This window comes from Eimeria maxima, genomic scaffold, assembly GCF_000499605.1.
Source record: "Eimeria maxima Weybridge genomic scaffold, Emw_scaff96, whole genome shotgun sequence".
In the NCBI taxonomy this organism is placed as follows: Eukaryota; Apicomplexa; class Conoidasida; order Eucoccidiorida; family Eimeriidae; genus Eimeria; species Eimeria maxima.
Genome location: NW_013564046.1, coordinates 10,183 through 29,371, shown reverse-complemented (window position 1 = coordinate 29,371; position 19,189 = coordinate 10,183). Strand labels below are relative to the sequence as shown.

Below are 19,189 nucleotides of genomic sequence, written 5' to 3'. Positions count from 1 at the left end.
GCTTTGAAGGCAGGGAGTCGCAATTGCGCGTCAACCGCCGGTTGGTACAGTGATGGTCATAATAATTTTCAACCTTAACTTGTACTGCGTTGGCCGGCAAAACAACCGAACAACCGCTTTTATGTTGTAGTTTAGAAGACACTCCATCAGATGAGTCAGGGGTGAATTCTGGGCTTACACAGCGAGCAGCCTAACATAAAAATAGTGCCAGCACATTTGTACTCCCCACAAGACGGCGCGTAACGCAGGGCGCTTTGTATCGTACTTGGTGCTGTTGCTCTCTGTCCGTGGGCTGGCGCATTTGCACAACCACAAGCTAGTTTAAGGCACACCGAAAGAAAGCGTTTCTGCATCCACAGTCTTATGTTTCTCAAGTAGAAGTTGTAGGGTTCGCTGTAGATTCTGTATATTTGGCCCGCGTTCAACGTAAGCATGCCATCCACACAGAGAACCATCCAACTGTCATCATGGGGTCCCTGGTGTTTGCTGATTGGTCGATATGCTCCTCTTGCAACCCTTCTGAACAGCTTTTTTCTCCAGCCCCCATCTCGAATGCTGTGGTTTTGCCTGCTATAACGGGAGCTGGTGATCCGTTGGGCACGTCCTGAAGGATTTCCTCACGCTCCCCCGGTTACTGACTAGTTCCGCGTTGAGTCCCTCTCTGCTTGGGGCTTGTATTCAAGGCCTGAATGTCAACAGGCTCAATATCCATACTCAACTTTGTCATAGCCTGTTGCCGTCTCTACGTACGAATGCCTCTACACCGCAGCGCACGGGGGATAGTCTCCATAGACTGGATGTACTCCGGAAAAATCGTTCCGCTGCTTAGATACAACCACGGTTATCGTGCCTTCCTTTTTAATAACAAACCTATCAATAGCCGCCGTAGTTTTTCTGGTGCTTGCTGGAGACAAAGTTCCACATAGCCAAGAGATTCCACCAATGCCAGCGTAGTGCGGCAACCACCGTGTATTAGATGTAAGAACATTTTCAACATCTCGACGGCTGGCACAGGCGAAGGCAGTCTTCACGATTTGCTTTGGTGTAAGAATATTTTCCACCAAATGGGATGCAGAGTATGCGGTAAAATTAAGTCGATGATTTCCCAAACGATTGGTTCCCTCCTCATCACGCGAGCAGTCCCTTACACGTCACTGTGCAAGAGGAGCACAGCCTCATACTGGACAGAGCTTTTAAGAGAGTTCGCAACACTTTCTATATATGCTTACGTGCTGAGCACATTCAGTACTACTAATAGTTATGCAACAGTCAGTCGTGCAGTGATTGTGAGGCTCGTTTGTCACTCCTGCAACCCGTCAACCATGTGGTGCGGCTCACCGTAACGCCGGTCGTGGGTCTTTCACCCGAGCCATTGTGATATTCAGTGGAGTCAAAATGCTGAAATCTCTTCTCCCAATGCAACTGATCTCCCTTCCCAGTGTCCAGGCAACCTGAGCGGACCCCAAGACGGCCCCACAAACAAGCACAAGGAAATATTCGTCACTGTGTGCATGAACACCCTAAAAAAGTGTTGAAGACTTTTGCTTGCGGACCTTCTGTCTACCAGAGCCGGGGAAGCCACTTCTGACAGGATTGTCAACATCGCAGACTATGCTATGCTATGTACAAGCACTGTCGACAGTTGTTGAAGACTTTTGCTTGCATACACTAGTGCCGAGTAAGGGTTAGGGTTACCCACTTTAGACACACTCTCCAGCATTGCACTGTGCCCCCATGCAACTGTCTGGATGAACTCCACACATAACACCAGGCATTTCAGCTGCTGAATTGGTTGTTGACGAAGCAATGGAAGATGCCACAAGAACCACATGAATGAGATCTAGTACATTCGAAACTCCCAAACAGGATGCAAGCAATTGTTTGTTTGCATACAATGGGTGTTGATGGCTGGAGCTCCTGCAACAGCAGAGGCGACGAAGCGACTAACCAGCGTAACCTAGTTCCACTACCCTCCACGAGAAAGAAAAGCTAGTTGATAAAAGAAGATTACGTGCAAAAAAGCACAGTATCTCCAGAGACCAAATATATCCGCATAGAAGGTCCCTCAACACTTGCAATCAGCAGTGGTGACGCACAAAATGCACCTTCAATAGTTTTCGGGGATATGCATTGGCATTCCGTATCCTTCAGACCTTTGCTTAGTATTAGCTATTGCATTTAACTGTATGAATAGTATGAGCATGCTCTCGTCGATAGACCAAATAGCAGCATAAGAGTTCTTGATGGAGCTGCTGCCCCACCGAATCAAAGACATCTGCCGAATAGCATTCAAATGTGCCATCTACTAGAGGACACAATACGAATAGTTGACGAATAGAATTTCGTAGGAGGCAAAGATGATAAAAGCCTCTCGAAAGGGCGTCAATTGCCACGACTGAAGTGGTCAAACGAATTCGAATGCTGCACTGGACCACTGACGTGCCCTGTGACCTGAACGCAAGACTGCAGATGCTTCCTGCATCTTCCTATGCATCAAAGTACTACCCCTTGTATGTGTCAGTGCACTTAAAAGCCGAATGCCACAGCCTCTGTGCACGAATATGTTCATCGGCACGTGGCGAATCGCGTGCACGATGCTGGTGTCCCATTTTGCTTACTTATGTAACGATAAAAACAACGGGAGAATAAAGCGACCTCCCACAAACGCCAATGTGGTGCTAATTAGCACAATAATTAAACGTTCCTGATGTGGTGACAAGAGTGCTGCTGCTGCCGTTGCAGCACGGCTTCGTCTTTCTGTCATAGGACTGATTTATTGCTGAATGTACACACAATTTCAGAACTTCTGCTTATAGAAGAAGGCTTGATGTGGGACACAAGGTCCGCCGTTACTCTCCATTAAGGGAACTACATTTGTGCTGACAAAACAACTGGGAAACGCATTTCATGCTGATAAATCGGAAGTCTTCCTTCCAACATCGCTAAACCCGCAGCCGCCACGGGTGTCCTGCACCCCAAACTCTTCAGTTGCCTCGGTCTCAAAACAGGAGTTCTTTATGATTTTGCACTGTCCAGCACTGTCTGCAGTAGCTCAATCTTCTCCTGCAACGCGAAGGCAGGATCAGTAAGACTTCCCATGACCACATCGTTATACTGCATTGCTTCTTGGACTTCGGCGAGAAGTTTTTTGCTGTCATTTACTTGTTCCTGTGCAGCCCTCAGTGTGTAATGGTCTGCGCCTGCTTCCAACTGCTTTAGCAACCCATCAATTCTCGCCTCTGCGTCAGCGAAGTCATCTAAGGCACTCCGGACGAGTTCTTCTGGGGTAGGTGGCTTAAAGACCTCCCTGAAACTATCATAAGTTAACACCAAACTCTCAGCTTGGGTTTTAGCTTCTTTAACTAAATTCAGTAGTTCACGGACCATAACAGCAGCAGCATGCTGCTTTTGTGACCTGAGGTCTTCAAGCATTGATTCTGTGCTTGAGATTAACGACACAGCCATTTTTGCAAATTTTTCGAGTTCGTCTCGTGCTTTCTGGGATGCTTCACGGTTGATTAGATCTGCCTGCCTTCTGAGTCTATCTTGGGCCAGGGTCAAGACCATCATCCGGACAGCAACTGGACTCCTGTCGCCTTCGCGTTGACCAGGTCCCGTCGCAGGCTGGACCTCACCCGCTAGTCCACCATGATTAGCAACCCAATCCCGTGCTACAAGTACTGCAGCTTCTGCCATGACACAAAGGTCCTCTACTACCGGCTCTGTAGACGTATTTTGTGATTCTTTTCGTGCGACTTCGACTTGTACGCTAAGTGCCTGCACTACTTCACCCACAAGCCAGGAGGCTGATGCCACACTCTCCTCATCACCATTCGAAGCAACTTTATCTGCAGTCTGCACAGACTTCTCAAGAATAGATAATAGCGTTCTTAGTTTGATTGACTGCTGTCTGGGGTCCGGCTTCTTTTCGGGCGGGCGCGCACCATCGCTCTTCGGTTTCGTCTCTGGCTTGATCCCAGCTACGCCAGTTTGCTGCGTCATTCCAGCGGTAAGCTTGCTGGGATCGATGTTGTACAACAACCCCGTGGGCCACTTATAAGTTGGCGATGGTTCTTCATCAGTGTCACTATCTTCGCTGGGCATTTGGCGAAGTAGTAGAGCTGTGGGAACACTGGGAACTCGGGGATCGTCATACTCTTCCCCTTCATCTGGAGGCTGCACTACAGGAGGAGATTCCAAATGTTTGGTCTTTGCTTTTTTCTTCCCACCCGAAGGCCCTGGGACAGGCACTCCCGTAGCAGATGATACGGAAACTTCCGGGCCTTTAGGGGTCACTGCTCCTCCTTTCACTTCATCTGCGGCAGACGTTGGCACGTTGCTCTCTTGTTTTCCATCCGGACTGCTCTGTGCACACGCTGTCACGCCCACCAGATCTCCCCGCTGCTGCGTTTCCTTCCCTTCTACTCTTCCCATTGATTCTCCCTGCTGCTGCTGTCCCTCACCCATTGCTTTTCCTGCCACTGACATTCCCTCCTGCTGCTGTTCCTCGCCCACTGGTGCCACTCCAACAGACTCACCTTGCTGCTGCTGCCCGTCCCCCACTGTTTCTCCTCCCACTAAGTCACTCGGTTGCGGGTTTTGCTCTCCCACTGCTGCTTCTTCCATTAACTCTCCCTGCTGTTGCTGCCCCCCTCCCATAACGGCTCCTCCCAATGGTCCTTCCTGCTGCTGTTGCCCGTCTCCTCCTGCCTCTGTCGGCACCTCCTGTTCACTCTGTGCAGGGCTCGCCACATGGGAATCACCTGAAAATAGCTTTTCAAGACACAAGCTTTCATCTTCTTCATCTCCTTCGCTACCAGCCAACCGCCTCCATGCGTACGTCTGCACCGCACGAGGTCTGGGGCCTCGGACACAGGAGATTATAAGAAATGTTACTGCGAATGCAATTAATGTCACGATCATCCATCGCAGAACACTCTGGGTCCCTCCCGATCTCCTCCTTGCAGTCCTGGTGTCCTTCCCACTTATTTCTACTGTAGGGCGCAAGAAACCAACCCCCGCCTCCTCAACCCCTGCCAATGCAGATGCTTGCTGCATGCTCATGGCTGTCTCTACGTGCTCTGTTCGTCGTGGGGAAGGAGTTTGCCACAGAATAATCGTTGGATTGTGGGAGGGGCCACTGGAGAGGATGTAGGAGCGACAGGCAACCTATATCAGGACTCCTCGATGTGATCAAAGGATTGTCGGGGGCTGCAGTTGAATGAAAATTGATAGAAGAGTCCCTTAAAATCAGATGATCTCCCTCTCCAGTCTCCTGCCCTCCTGGGCACGACGGCCCAAGTGCCTCGAGCCGCGGGAGAGTCTACTCGTGCCAGGCAGCACAACCACGCCTCCAGTACTACAAGTACCAACGCAGCAAAGTACTGAAGACTTGTGTTTGGTAGGAGATTACATACTAGGGCCGCGCAAGATGGGAGCGTTCATATCCCAACTTCAGACAGTCTTGTAACTTCGAGCAGATTGTGGTACAGGTATGCTCAACGTGGCTGCTTCGAGCAGATGATATTACAGTGAGGGTTAAAGTCATCAACCCAAAACTCCTTTTGGACATGATCACAAACTGCATGTAGGTAGAAAAAGCCTACTTAGTTATCAGCATCGAGCCTGAAAGCAAGCAGAAGTAGTCGTTCCTGCTTCTCCCCTGCAGTGGGGCCGATGTTTCAATGTCCGCAGCGGCTGCTACACAAGTTCGTGACGATCCTCAACGCCATTCAGTTGTCTCAAAAATATTCCAGTAATGTATAGATTTTTAGCTCTCTACTAGGTTCGCGTCAAATCTGACGAGCGAAAACTTTGTGAACGCCCATTGTCGTCTGCACAATGAGCGTACCCAGTAGCATTAGCGCCGAAGAGATACCGGTGCCTAAGGAGAAGATAACTCTGCTGCTAAGTGGCACTTGAACACCACACCTTTGGCTCAAATGAATGCATGGTTTCATTTATACACTATTTGTACAATTCATACGCATTTAGAAATATCACGCTCTACGCTTATGCTGGCACCAAGGTCGAGGCTTTTCTGCAGAACACTGACCCTGCCACACCATTAAGACTATAGAATCGGTTGTTGGGGAGGCACAGGAAGGAGCAACAAGAGCATATACTGTGTACACAAGGAACGCTTATGTAGAGCTTAAGAAATTGGATTTTTGCGCCTGCATGGTGCTCACAGGGCCCCAACCCTTGAAGCATCCCGATCGGACGGCGCAACTTCCGATTACCGCATAATTCCATCAAGCAGAAAGAGAAGAGAAAAGTACTCGACAATCAAAGATCCAGAGTGGTGGAAGTTGACGCATACGGATACAAAATGTAGTCCACCACAGGCGCTGTCTCGAACCAGCATTTGCAATAAGCACCTGCGGCCTGTGAAAAACTTCCAAAGTATTTGGCCATAACTGCACCAGCTCTGCTTCCCCTACCAAATTTCTGCTAATAGTAGCTACCCCTATTATTTGTACGACTAGCAGGTATTTGCTCTTCCACCACACCAATGAAACACTCTGCTAAGAGAGGTGCAAACGACATGCAGTCACTGCAGGTTAGAGCTGCTCCTCAGGCGTTCCTTCCTGCACCCAGCAGTAAGATAGCGAGGCAACCACACGCCATGATTAACTCAACAGCGCCTTAGTCGACAAAAGTTAGCGTTCCTCCCGAATATATAGAATGCGCAGATAGTGGAAGCTTTCGATGTCTGGTGCTGGGCATGGAGCCACACAGCGGCAAGGGTAGCACAGCAGAAACACACGCAAACGCCCAAGAAAGTCGCTTCTCCAGTAGAAACTGTGGTGGTAGATCTTTTCTAACCACAATTTTTCATTTATGCTGTGTCTTCGACAGTTGGCCGGTTTCCTAGGCATTCCGGTCACCGCTTTGCGAGCAGGTGCTATTTCTACCCCTGCGACTACACCTGATGACGGCACCTGCGCCAAATGATTTCCTACTATCATCGACGTAGATATTTGTCGGCTTGGTACGAGTTGAATGGAGTGCTTCACCTCATGCCCTTGACGGGAGTAAATGAGAGCAGTGTGTGGCAGTGTTGTCATGTGTTGTGTCACACGGCCACGTTCCTTGGGCTGCTTATGCTTCGGCCCGCGTAGTGCTGGAAGCGGCCGCCTGGCTTTGCTAGTGGCAGCGGAACATTAGCCTCCCCTCAAGCAATGTAGTATGGGGAAAGATTTGTCACCGGTGGCACAAACTGAAACGAATGAGCGGCGCGTGGATGACGGTATCCCATCTATACTAACTTGCAGCTGTAATTTTCAGGTGTCTCCAAGTGTTTTGGTAGTGTACTGGAGCCAACAATTTACCCAGCACTATGGTATTCCATGCAAGTGACCCTGCACGGCGGCAACATGAACGGCCATCCGCTGAGCCGCCGAAGACACAGAAATAATCATTTGAGCTTGGCACGTTGGTTTAAGAATATGTATGGCTGCGCCTGGGCCTCCTGTTCAATTCACGTCCTCTAACCGTGCCCAGTTAATTCTCGCCTAAGCTAATTGAAGGCAGACGAACAACCAGCCGCCTCTCAGCTTTGGGTCGGTATACCGCCTGCTCCTTTCTTGACGACAACAGCTTCCGCCTCAGTCCATATTGGGTGCGTTGTAGCAGTAGCTTCTGCATGGAAAGCTTTTAAACCCGGAGAGTGGGTTCAGTGGGTTCAGCTGCACCCGCGGCAGTGAAGACTCCTGCGCCTCTTCTGGGCTCCTTTTCCGCGGCTCGTATCTCAAGTGCTACTTGCAAGACAGCGCATACACACGTCAACGGGATAATTAGCAACGTAAGCTTTCTTGACGGATATGGTGCCTTATGGAACCAAAAGCATTTTCCCAATTGCATACCAGCCTGCCATCTACAACGCAACAAAAATTGTTGACGAATGAATTTCGTAGGTGACTTATCGGGGTTGAAAGTCTCTCAAAAGGGCGTCTGACGTGCGTAAACAAATTAGAATGCCGCACTGGACCACCGACTTGCCCAATAAACTGAACATAAGATAGGCGGTGCTTCGAGCACCTTCTTATGCAGCATAGTACTACCCCTTTTATGTCCCATTGAATTTAAAAGCCAGATGTCCCAGTTTCTATGCATATATAGGTTCACCTGCACGTAGCGAATCGCGTGCGCGACTCCGATGTGCCATTTGGCTTACTTCTGTAACAATAAAAACAACGCGGGCATACACCCACCTTTCGCAGACATCCATATGGTGGTAAGTAGCATAACAATCAAATGTGCCTGATAGGGCGACATCAGTGCTGCTGCTGTAGCAGCACGGCCCCACCCTGCTGCCACAGGACTTAATTCTGTACGTTCAGAAAGCGATGAACAATATCAGAGCTTCTGTGTATAGAATGGGGTTTGATAAGGGACAGAAGGACCAGACCGTCGTTTATATCCTTTAAGGGAACAATATTTGTGCTGACAAAAGAAGCGGAAAACGCCTCGCATGCTGATACATCGGAACCCGTTCTTCCATCAGCACTCAAACCGAAGCCCAAACGGATGTACTGCACCCCAAGTTTTCCAGTTGCCTCCGTCGCAAAATAGACAAGGTTTATAATTTGGCGCTCTCCAACACCGCCTCCAGTAAGTCAACCTTATCCTGCAATATGAAAGCAGGATCGGTGAGACGTTGCGTTTGCCAACCTCCGCTCTGTAATGCTTGATTAACCTCGAAGAGGAGGCTTCTGCAGGCCTGTACTTCTTCCTGTGCTTCCCTCTGTACGTTTGAATCTGCGCCGGCTTCTAACCGCGCTAGCAACGCTTCAACTCTAGTTGTTGCCACGCCCAGGCTATCCATTAGGTCCTGGACGGCCTCTTCTGTGCCAAGCAGCACAAGAGGAACTGCGGCCGCAAGCTTATGGGACAATAGCACAGCTTCAGCTTCGCCTTTGGATCGTTTTAATTCACCCAATAGTTTACAGACCATCTGAGCAGCAGCATGCTGCTTTTCTAAGCGGAGGCTTTTAAGCATAGACTCTGTACTCGCAACTAACGGCTTCGCCATTGTTACAACTCTATTGACTTCGGCAACGTTTTGATCAGATAATCTTGCTCTGAGTGCACTGGATTGCTTCCGAATCTGTTCAGCAGCCAGGGTCAGCACCAGCAATCGTACGGCAACTTGGCTTCTCTCTTCTTCGTGACGACGACCCTCCTTAACAACACGGGCCTCTGTCACTGTTCCGCCATGACTCGAAATCCATTCCTCTGCTACAAGCCTTGCGGCTTCTGCCAGACCACAAAGCTCCTGAAGCTCTTCCTCTTGAGGCTCATCTTGTGCGCCTTCGCGTGCGACAGCGACTTGCACGGACAGCGCCTGGACTACTTCATTCAGAAGCCAGCAGGCTGATGCCACGTTCTCCTCGCCACCACTCGATGATACATCCTCTGCCAACCCCATAGATTCCTCAAGAATAGATACTAGCGTTTTGAGTTTGATGCGCTGGTGTTTGGGCCCCTTCTGCTTCGTTTGGTGCTGACGGGTGTCCTCGGGCTTGGGTTTCACCTCTGGCTTGCTGACCGTCGTAACCTTCCGCCGCTTTGGAGGTGGGGGGAAATTCTCAGGACGGGTGTCATACAACACACCCCTGGGCCAGCGATAAGTTGGCGTGTCGTCTTCGTCATCACCGTCAGAATCTTCATCCTGCCCGGAAGCTTGTGAAAATCTGCGAGAACTGCGACGCTTGCGGCCCGCTTGACCCCCATACTCATCCTCTTCCTCTAGGTGGGGCAATGGTTGACGAGGGGATTCCAGATGCTTGGTCTTTGCCTTCTTCTTTCCTGAAACACGCGACGGTCCCGGGGTGGGGTCTTCCGTAGCAGGTGATTCGGATGCATTAGGGGTTACTGCCTCTAATTTACCTTCATCTAGTGTGGTCGTTTGTACCTTGGCTCCTTGTTCCTCATCTAATGCAGGTGCTCCAGTTGACTCGACACTCTCCTGCTGCCCCTGTCCACTTGCTGCTCCTCCCACTGACTCTCCCGCCTGCTGTTGACCCACCCCCCCTGATGCCCCTCCAAGTGAATCACCCGCCTGCAGGCGTCCCTCTCCCATTGCTGCTCCTCCCAATGGTCCTTCCTGCTGCTGTTGGTCGTCTCCTCCTGCCTCCGTCGGCACCTCCTGTTCACCCTGTGGAGCGTGAGTACCTTCGGACTGATCTTGAAGCAGCTCTTTAGGGCACAAGTCATCTTTGTCATCATCTCCTTCGCTACCAGCCAACCGCCTCCATGCGTACGTCTGCACCGCACGAGGTCTGGGGCCTCGGACACAGGAGATTATAAGAAATGTTACTGCGAATGCAATTAATGTCACGATCATCCATCGCAGAACACTCTGGGTCCCTCCCGATCTCCTCCTTGCAGTCCTGGTGTCCTTCCCACTTATTTCTACTGTAGGGCGCAAGAAACCAACCCCCGCCTCCTCAACCCCTGCCAATGCAGATGCTTGCTGCATGCTCATGGCTGTCTCTACGTGCTCTGTCCGTCGTGTGGAAGGAGTTTGCCACAGAATAATCGTTGGATTGTGGGAGGGGCCACTGGAGAGGATGGAGGAGCGTCAGGCAATCTATATCAGGACTCCTCGACGCGATCAAAGGATTGTCGGGGGCTGCAGTTGAATAAAAATGGATAAAAGAGTCCCTTAAAATCAGATGATCTCCCTCTCCAGTCCCCTGCCCTCTTGGGCACGACGGCCCAAGTGCCTGGAGCCGCGGGAGAGTCTACTCGTGCCAGGCAGCACAACCACGCCTCCAGTACTACAAGTACCAACGCAGCAAAGTACTGAAGACTTGTGTTTGGTTGGAGATTACATACTAGGGCCGCGCAAGAAGGAAACGTTCATATCCCAACTTCAGACAGTCTTGTAACTCCGAGCAGAATATGGTACACGTATTGTCAATGTGGCTGCTTCGAGCAGATGATACTACAGTAAATCTACGGGCCATTCAACCAAAATTCAGCTCTGGACATGAGCACAAACTGCATGTAGGTGGAAAAAACCTACTTAGTTATCAGCATCCACCCTGAAAGCAAGCAGAAATAGTCGTTCATGCTTCTCCCCGGCTGTGGGGCCGATGTTTCAATGTCCGCGGCGGCTGCTTCCCAAATTATCGCGAAAGATCTCGGTGCCATTCAGTAGTCGCAAAAATTTTGCCTTTAAGAATAGAACTTTAAATCTGCTCTAGCTTACGTTTAAAGCTGGAAAGCGAAAGCTCCTTTAACCCCCGGTGTCATATGGGCACTAGGCGAACCAAGGCGATCTCCAGCGGCGCGCAGTGTCCCGTGCCCTGGGGAAGAACCCCCCAAGCCTTCTTGGGCGTTTGAACTTCCCATCCATTGTTCATATTAATGAATACTTTTATTTATAAACGATTTGAAGAATTTGTATGTATTTAGGGATATTAAGCTCTAGTTTTAGGCTTGTGCTGGCAGCAGAGTCGAGGTTCCTCTGCAGAGCATTCATCCCGCTACAGCATTAGAACTACCAAACGGGTTGCTGACAATGCACAGGAAGGAGCCACAAGAGCTAACAGGTTTACTTCTGTACATACAAAGGGCTTATGTAGAGCTTAAGAAATAGGAGTGTTGTGCCTACATGATGCTCACAGGGCCACAACCCCTGTGGCAGCCCGAGATGACGGGGCAATTTCCGATTACCACATGATTAGATCACCCAGAACGAAACGAGAAAGGCATTTAACGAGCAACATTCTAGCGTACAGGAGGTTGACGCTTATGGATACAAAATGTAGTCCCCCACAGGCGCTATCTCGAACCAGCATTTGCAATAAGCACCTGCGGCCTGTGAAAAACTTCTAAAGTATTTAGCGATAACTGCACCCCCTCTGCTTCCCCTACCAAGTTTGTGCTAATATTAGCTACCCCTATTATTTGTTCGACTAGCAGGTGTTTGCTCGTCCACTGCACCACTGAAACACTCTGCTAAGAGAGGTGCAAACGACTGCAAACGGCTTGCAGTCACTGCAGGTTAGAGCTGCTCCTCAGACGTTTCTTCCTGCACCCAGCAGTCAGATAGCGAGGTAACCACACGCCATGATTAACTCAACAGCGCCTTGGTAGACAAACTTCGCGTTCCTCCCGAATATATAGAATACGCAGATAGTGGAAGCTTTCGATGTCTGGTGCTGGGCCTGGAGCCACAGAACGGCAACGTAGCACAGCAGAAACACACGCAAATGACCAAGAAAGTCGCTTCTCCAGTAGGAACTGTGGTGGCAGGCCCTCCTAACCACCATTTTTGCATTTATGCTGTGTCTTCGACGGTTGGTCGGTTTCCTAGGCATGCCGGTCACCGCTTTGCGAGCAGGTGCTGCTTCTACCCTTGCGACTACAACTGATGGCGGCACCTCCGATAATGGATTTCTCAATATTATCGACTTGGGGATATAGCGGCAATGCGCTTTGAATGACGAGATTCAGCTTATGCAGTTGACGGGACTAACTGAGAGCAGCCGGTGGCAGTTTTGTCATGTGCTGTGCCACAAGGGCACGTTCCTTGTGCTGCTTATGCTTCGGCGCGCATAGTGCTGGAAGTGGCGGCCTGGGTCTATTACTGGCAGAGAGAAGGCAAGTATTGAAGGTTCACTGCTGCTTACATGCTGCTTACTACTCCCTTGTGGGTTTCGTGCGATAACTCCCGACAGAGCTGCCAACGTTGGGAAGAGTATATTACACCGGGCCCAAATAGTTAAGCAGAAGTAATTCATGGACCTGAGGAAATAATGAGTGAGCCCAGTATTTCGCCCAATTTCACGTACCACTCTAGCGCTTTGTGGTTTTCACCGGCAGATGGTAACATTGTATTGCTGACAATACAACTGTATATCCGTCACTACAACTGCGTTAGTGTGTATGCAGCTTAGCCCGTACATCAATGTCAATGTGTGTCTATATTAGAGAAATACCCGCCAAAAGGATACAGACAGCCTCTAGGCTGGAATACCCTGTATAATGTAGGTCAAGAACTGGAATTCAAATATTCAAGCAATAATTGAGACGTCGGTGCCGAGGTCTTTTCAAGGCAATACCAAGTATACCAGCGCAGCTGCCTTTGCTAACGTCTCTGTAGCTTCGGGACACTACTATTGCTCGCCCTGTTAGCTCCTAGCGGCCTTTTCGTGGGAAGGGAAACGATATTGTATAATACTAGTGAAAATTGATACTATTTAGGCAATAAATGCGGCAAACCAGCAAAGAGTTCCAACAGCCCAGCAGGGTACCCTCTACTTACTCATGACAGCCTCACTCAACTAGACAGTAGAATGGTAGGCAACTACAGAACACCACACTAAAACACCACAAATTCATGAAAAGGTACTGACGACGTATAACACGGCCATTAAGAAAGATGACCCTGTTTAAATCCTAAACAAAAACAACTTCCCATGTTAAGAAATTCAGTGTTAAGCAACTGCTAAGGGAAAGGGCATCGTTTATGCATCCACCCAGTTGCTATCCTTTGAACCCTGGGTGTCAAAAAAAAACCACATTCCCGCTGGCCGCGTAACTGCACAACGGAAGGCTGGCCTGGAATCTTCAGGGAAGGCAACGGACGCTTTGTCGTGCCTCTGGGAAGAGAGAAGCAATTATTCCTCCCATTCTTCCTCCGAAACTTCACGGCCTTAAAAAACGGGACTTCATGAAGAAGCGCAACTGGAATCCAGACACTTGCCTGTTTCTGCTGTCTTCATCCTGTGCTCTTTGGGCAAGCTTGCCATACATTTCCACACAGAAGCATGGTGGCGCTAGAAAAACCGGACTGCGTAGATTCTGCCCGCTGTCCACGCCGTTTTGAAACACTGGAGCATCTTCCTTGCAGTCTTCTCAAGGCTGTTGGTCTCAGGATTCCCGTCGCATTTGAAGACACAGCCCAAACCCCAAAGTTGAACTGTGCGAGGGAGTGGGATGGCCAGGCACATCAAGACACGACCTGTCACGGTTACAGGCCTGGAAGTCCCATGCGGCACAGCAGACCTACAGAAAACTCAGTAGCTCCATCACCGCGGAGACATCGAGGGAGGGGCCAATGAAGGCACGTACTTTGAAGTGCAGAAAAAGCAAATAAGCTACAATCAACGCATGGGCTAGGCCTGCCAACGATCCTTGAGAAATCACTACACGTGCTGCCGACAGCGAATGCATCCGGCATTTTCCTGCGGGTGCGGCCAATGCAGAAACTACTGCGTACTGCACCTGCATATGGTGCTGCTACCAATGAGGCTGTTGGTTCCGCTGCGACCGCTGCTGGACAGCAAGGATAAGAAAAACGGAGAATACGCCTGTAGCTCTTGTCATTCTGGCTTTTATCTCAAACGTAGTTGCCCTTCGTCCAGCAATATCCGCTCTGCTCGCCGAGTTTCATTTTCCATGGACACCGAAAGACTTAAAAGCTTATTAATCAAAAAATCGTCTTTTCTTCGAGGCCCTCTCCACATTATACCAGTGAAGTCTCGCACCCAATAACTGCACTCTTTGAAAGCAGCCTTAAGGTCCTCAAGGGTACCCCTGGGCCCTCTTTCTTTGTATCGATCCATCGCTTCTTTAAGTTTCCAGGAGGCTTCATGCATATTAACATAGAAATAGGCGCGAAAATCAAGTTCATCTGGTATCTGCTCCGGGTGAGGAGCAACGTTGCCAAATTCACTTGCAAATGCAGACAAAATATTCCACGCAACGCCGCTTGCGTCTCGTCCATCATGCACTCTATTTAACCATTTGAGGCGCTCCCTTGTACCGAAACGCTGATTGTGTGTATTGAAATGATCACTTGCCTTGCCTAAATAATACTTTAGAGCATCAAACACAACCTGGCAGAATGGCCAATGAGGGGAGGACGGAGTCCAATCGGCACCCAACGCCGCCAAGCCCTCATTCATGAGATCAGAAACTTGCTTAAGTGCCCTCAAGTGCTTTTCTCGTTGTTCCCTCACATCGTCCAGGGGACTGCGCGTGGGTTCTCCTTCAATCCCTGCTGCGCCATGTTCATGAGAATGCCCTTGGGCACCTGCGGTTGCTCCAGGTGATGCTTGCTCCCCTGAAGGTATCTGGGGCCCTACTTGTTGATCGGCGAGCGAAATCCGCTCCATTGCGGCAGCGGCAGCGGCAGCGGCTTGGAGGGCTTCCGTCTCATCATCTTCGGTTGGCGTAGAAATCGGGGAGCACTGCTCATCGCCCTTCCCTTCATCATCGCCTTCTCCTGATGTCCCACCCCCTGATGCTAACCGCCTGTTGCCACCAATGTAAAGAGACCTCGATACTATCACCCGGTAGCAAAAGCGAAGCATGAACACAAGGGCGAGGCAGACAAGTACTCCCGGTATGACTCGGAAAGACAGGGAGGACCGTCTTGGCTTGATCTGATGGTTGAAGTCCTCATAATGCAGCACCGAGGTGTCTGTAGTATATACATCGACGTTTTCCATCTTGTCAAAAAGCTTCACGTGCTCCACACTGAATGGCCCAGTGGAGTCGCCCACAGGTTCTAGAGAGCAGAAAGTTTCCTTTCAAGGCGACGAAGAGTGCAAATCATCAACATCAAGCTAAAAGCACGCTTAGATGCAAATGTCGCACAATATCAATGCGCAACTACTTAGGTACAGGGAACGCGTTCGTTCCTTCAGCCCCGGGGAACTACTATACACGACCTGCTTCAGTACCGACTGAACTGCGAGCGATCACGTTGAGCAGCTCATCAGTAAGACAGTAATGAAGTCTTATTTCTTTACGCATTGTTAAAAATAATAATAATTGTTGAAACTAAATTAGATAAAACCTTCTATAACTTCCTAGTAATGCCATAGTTTCTGCTTCTTGCCATTTTCGTCTTTGGGGGGAGGCGATCACCCTACTCTCCGGTGCTACACTCACGAAGGCAACTATGTATTCTAGTAGAATTATCTTTTGCTTGATTGGATAAATATAGGAATAAAGCTTATTACTCTGGTTCGCCTGCAGAGTATAAGATGTTAGCGAGCCCCCGGTTCTATACGGCAAGGGACAACTGAGGAGACCCGCGTATATTGCTGGATGGATGTTTTGTTAGTGGACACCATTCCCCAGTTGTGAAGAGCTGGCTCAGCTTCTTACGCTTTACGTGCTAGCCTTTGTTTTATCTGGCTTTAGAGCCTCTGCGCAATATAACTGTAGTGTATGGCCCCTACAAGAGACACCCCAGTGCAGTACTATATCTAAATCAATTTAAGCAGCACTTTAAGCAAATTTCTTATGCAAACAATGCCGTCAATCTGCTACGATTGACCAGCAGCGTATTCGAGCTTGGTGAAAGGGGCAATTATTCACCATGAGGAGCCCAGCAATAGGAGATATCTTTTCGTCGCCATTTTTCCTCATTGGGGGACCTTGAATAAATTATAGTGTCTAAATGTGTTAATATAGAGGCAATGGACCTTATTTACCGGATTTAACATGACGGAATGTGCACACCTGAGAGTCACTAGCGCACTAGAGGAAGTGTACCGCGAGACCTGGATCCTAGTCCCGGACCATTGTGAGCTGGACTGGAGCCAAAATATCCTATATTAGACTTCCTTAAATGATAGTAACCTCCTCCTTCAATTTATTAAGGTCCTCAGGCCAGCGGAGCAAACGGATGGATCTGCAGGAGGCGAAGTGTGCTGCCACTATATTACATGGCAAGATGAATTGTGTTGCAACGCACGTTGTTGCAACTCAAGGTGCAACACAGCCACGCATACAAGCACAACGGCGCCTTCTTATCTGCACTTAAAAACACTGTAAACAATTAATGACAGCTTTTGCTCCTGTACACCTTGTGTTTATTTGTGTAATTGTTCTTAGGCTCACTATAGGCGGAAATGTGAACTCCTGCAGGCTACGCCACATCTATTCCCCCGTTGGACTCAATCAGCCCATGTCCTCATGTTCCATTTATGGCTTTGGAGATAGGCGTATTGACGTCTAAATTTCCTCCAATTATTGAGCAATGGAGACGACTTCCTGCTGCTTCTGTTGCTCCTCTCTATTCGTGTCCTGGCAGCACCGCCCCCCGCACATAGACAGCCAGATGCTTGCCTCAGCTGCTAGATCTGTTGTCAGCTGCAGCCAAGAAGGCCATTTCCGGGTTTGCCAAACAATTTGAACTCCGCCGTTCACCAGTTTCTTATACAGCTAACGTTCTGCGCTGGGTTTCCTTCACTATCCAACTCCATTTAAAGACGGAAAGCAGCGGAGAAAGTTGGCTTGTATAGGAATACTATTCGCCTCGTTAACAGTGACGTTCCCCTCAGGATGTCAAGGAAAAAAAGAGCTGATGTACTCATGGTTCAAAGCATCTCACCACACGTAGAGTAGCAAACACAAAAGAGCCGTGGTAATTATAGACATTAACGATGTACACAACTGTTGAAGATTTTTTTCTTGCGTACCGTCTGTCTACTAGGGCTGGGTAAGGGTCCATGCGCTCACTGCAGACAGATTTGCCAACATCATACAGAATATGAGGAAATTCAAGTTTCGCTCTGCTTACAGCCCCATGAATAAGGACAACCAATGTCCATTTGCTGCATGCGCTAATACAGTAGACAATTGGGGAAGAATTTCTCATGCGCCTTTGCTGCCTACTGCATACGTTTAATACGTTAACTTCACACAGGCTAGCCATAGTCGCATAGACTCTACTAATGTAAGCAACTGTGGGGCGGGGGGAGGCCGGCAAAGTATATTGGGATAAGCTCCTCTAACAAATCTACATAATATTTAAGTTTAAATAATAGTAACAATTAAAAATTAACAGTTGAATGGTATGCTGCATTAGGGGGCTGCAGCACACCGAGCTTGCCACTGCATGCGCTGCAGGTCGAGACCCGATATTGCATGCGTCTTCTGTTCCGCTTTTCTACAAATAAAAGGTTGAAATAAACCGTTAAATTGTGTGTTTTTTTAATTTTAAATATATATTTAGCTTGTGTTTCTTCTCTTAAGAGATTGATCCAATTAACCACGCATACTGTTGCCGTCATGATTGAACGCCGGGGTAAGGGGGGCCCCCGATTTTCTCGTTTGAGCTCTTCTGGTATAAGCGGCAGAAGAGGAGGAGAAAAAAGTTCAAGAGGAGGGCAAGAAAGAGCATTTAATAATTCCTCTGTTGCTGCAAAAAGAAGACGAATAGAAGATGAGAATATTGAGTCCGATTCTGCATCAGGAGCAGAAACACCGCCTTCCTCTGATGGAGAATCAGATACAGGTAAGAAGAAGGAAGAAAATATTCTTCTTATAAAACTGCAGCACAAAGGAGAGGCATTAACAGCATGCAGCTACGCCTAGATGCATGACTCTCTTCTCTTAACCAACAGGAGAATATGACGAACAATTATATTCTTTGCATGCAGTGTACTGTCTGTTCTTATTCCCCTGCAGCCTGCTACTCAGCTGTTTGTATAGTGCTGCTATATGCCAGTTGTTATGCACATCCACGCATGCATATGCATATGCATGGATGCATGCATCCATGCATCCATGCATCCATGCACGCATGCAGTCGTGTGTGTTGCGTGTTCGTGCATGCATACATGCATGCATACATACATGCATGCATACATACATGCATGCATACATACACGCATGCATACATGCATGAATACATACATGCATGCATACATACACGCATGCATACATGCATGCATGCATGCATGCATGATGGTTATATGATGTATATATGCAGGCGGAGAAACAACAGACGAGGTACGTCTACGAGTAGCGCAGCAATATCTTCGTGAGGTATCTGCAGCAGCAAAAGGGAGAAGGACTAAGAATAGTTCATCTACATTTTTATCTGGTGCTGCTGATCCATCAGCAGCAGCAGCAGCAGCAGCAGCAGAAACAGATCCAGCATTTGCTTCCTCAGAGGACAGCGACAGCAGCAGCAAAGAAGAGGAAGAAGAAGATGATTTTTTTGAATATGATGATAAGGAGGCATTAGCAGCAGAATTAAAGAAAAAGGCAGAAAGAGGAAAAGTACGTTACAATCACAACAGACACCACCATTCCCATTCTAGGGTTTAGGGTTTAGGGTTTAGGGTTTAGGGTTTAGGTCCTCTATTCATATTTTTTTTTTTTTTTTTTTTTTTTTTTTTTTTTTTTTTTTTTTTTTTTTTTTTTA

At 48.7% G+C, this 19,189-nt stretch overlaps 4 protein-coding genes across 4 annotated transcripts in view; 1 reads left to right on the top strand and 3 right to left on the bottom strand.

Moving 5' to 3' along the window:
• Positions 1 to 3,015: 3,015 nt before the first annotated feature.
• On the bottom strand, positions 3,016 to 5,058 carry EMWEY_00013090 (hypothetical protein; the record flags this gene model as incomplete). Its single annotated transcript, XM_013479191.1, has 1 exon — positions 3,016 to 5,058. The coding sequence occupies one exon, from the start codon at positions 5,056 to 5,058 to the stop codon at positions 3,016 to 3,018; it is 2,043 nt and encodes a 680-aa protein (XP_013334645.1).
• A 3,526-nt stretch (positions 5,059 to 8,584) lies between these two features.
• EMWEY_00013080 (hypothetical protein) lies at positions 8,585 to 10,486 on the bottom strand (the record flags this gene model as incomplete). The annotated part of the gene is made up of 1 exon (XM_013479190.1): positions 8,585 to 10,486. One exon carries the CDS (start codon positions 10,484 to 10,486, stop codon positions 8,585 to 8,587), a length of 1,902 nt encoding a protein of 633 aa, XP_013334644.1.
• Positions 10,487 to 14,354: 3,868 nt separating this feature from the next.
• On the bottom strand, positions 14,355 to 15,473 carry EMWEY_00013070 (hypothetical protein, conserved; the record flags this gene model as incomplete). The annotated part of the gene is made up of 1 exon (XM_013479189.1): positions 14,355 to 15,473. One exon carries the CDS (start codon positions 15,471 to 15,473, stop codon positions 14,355 to 14,357), a length of 1,119 nt encoding a protein of 372 aa, XP_013334643.1.
• A 2,575-nt stretch (positions 15,474 to 18,048) lies between these two features.
• EMWEY_00013060 (U3 small nucleolar ribonucleoprotein complex-associated protein, putative) overlaps positions 18,049 to 19,189 on the top strand; it is a gene marked incomplete at both ends in the record, with an annotated part of 3,548 nt that continues 2,407 nt past the window's right edge. The window contains 2 exons of the mRNA XM_013479188.1: positions 18,049 to 18,274; positions 18,752 to 19,044. Coding sequence (XP_013334642.1) covers positions 18,049 to 18,274; positions 18,752 to 19,044 — 519 coding nt within the window. The remainder of the gene's footprint in view (positions 18,275 to 18,751; positions 19,045 to 19,189) is intronic.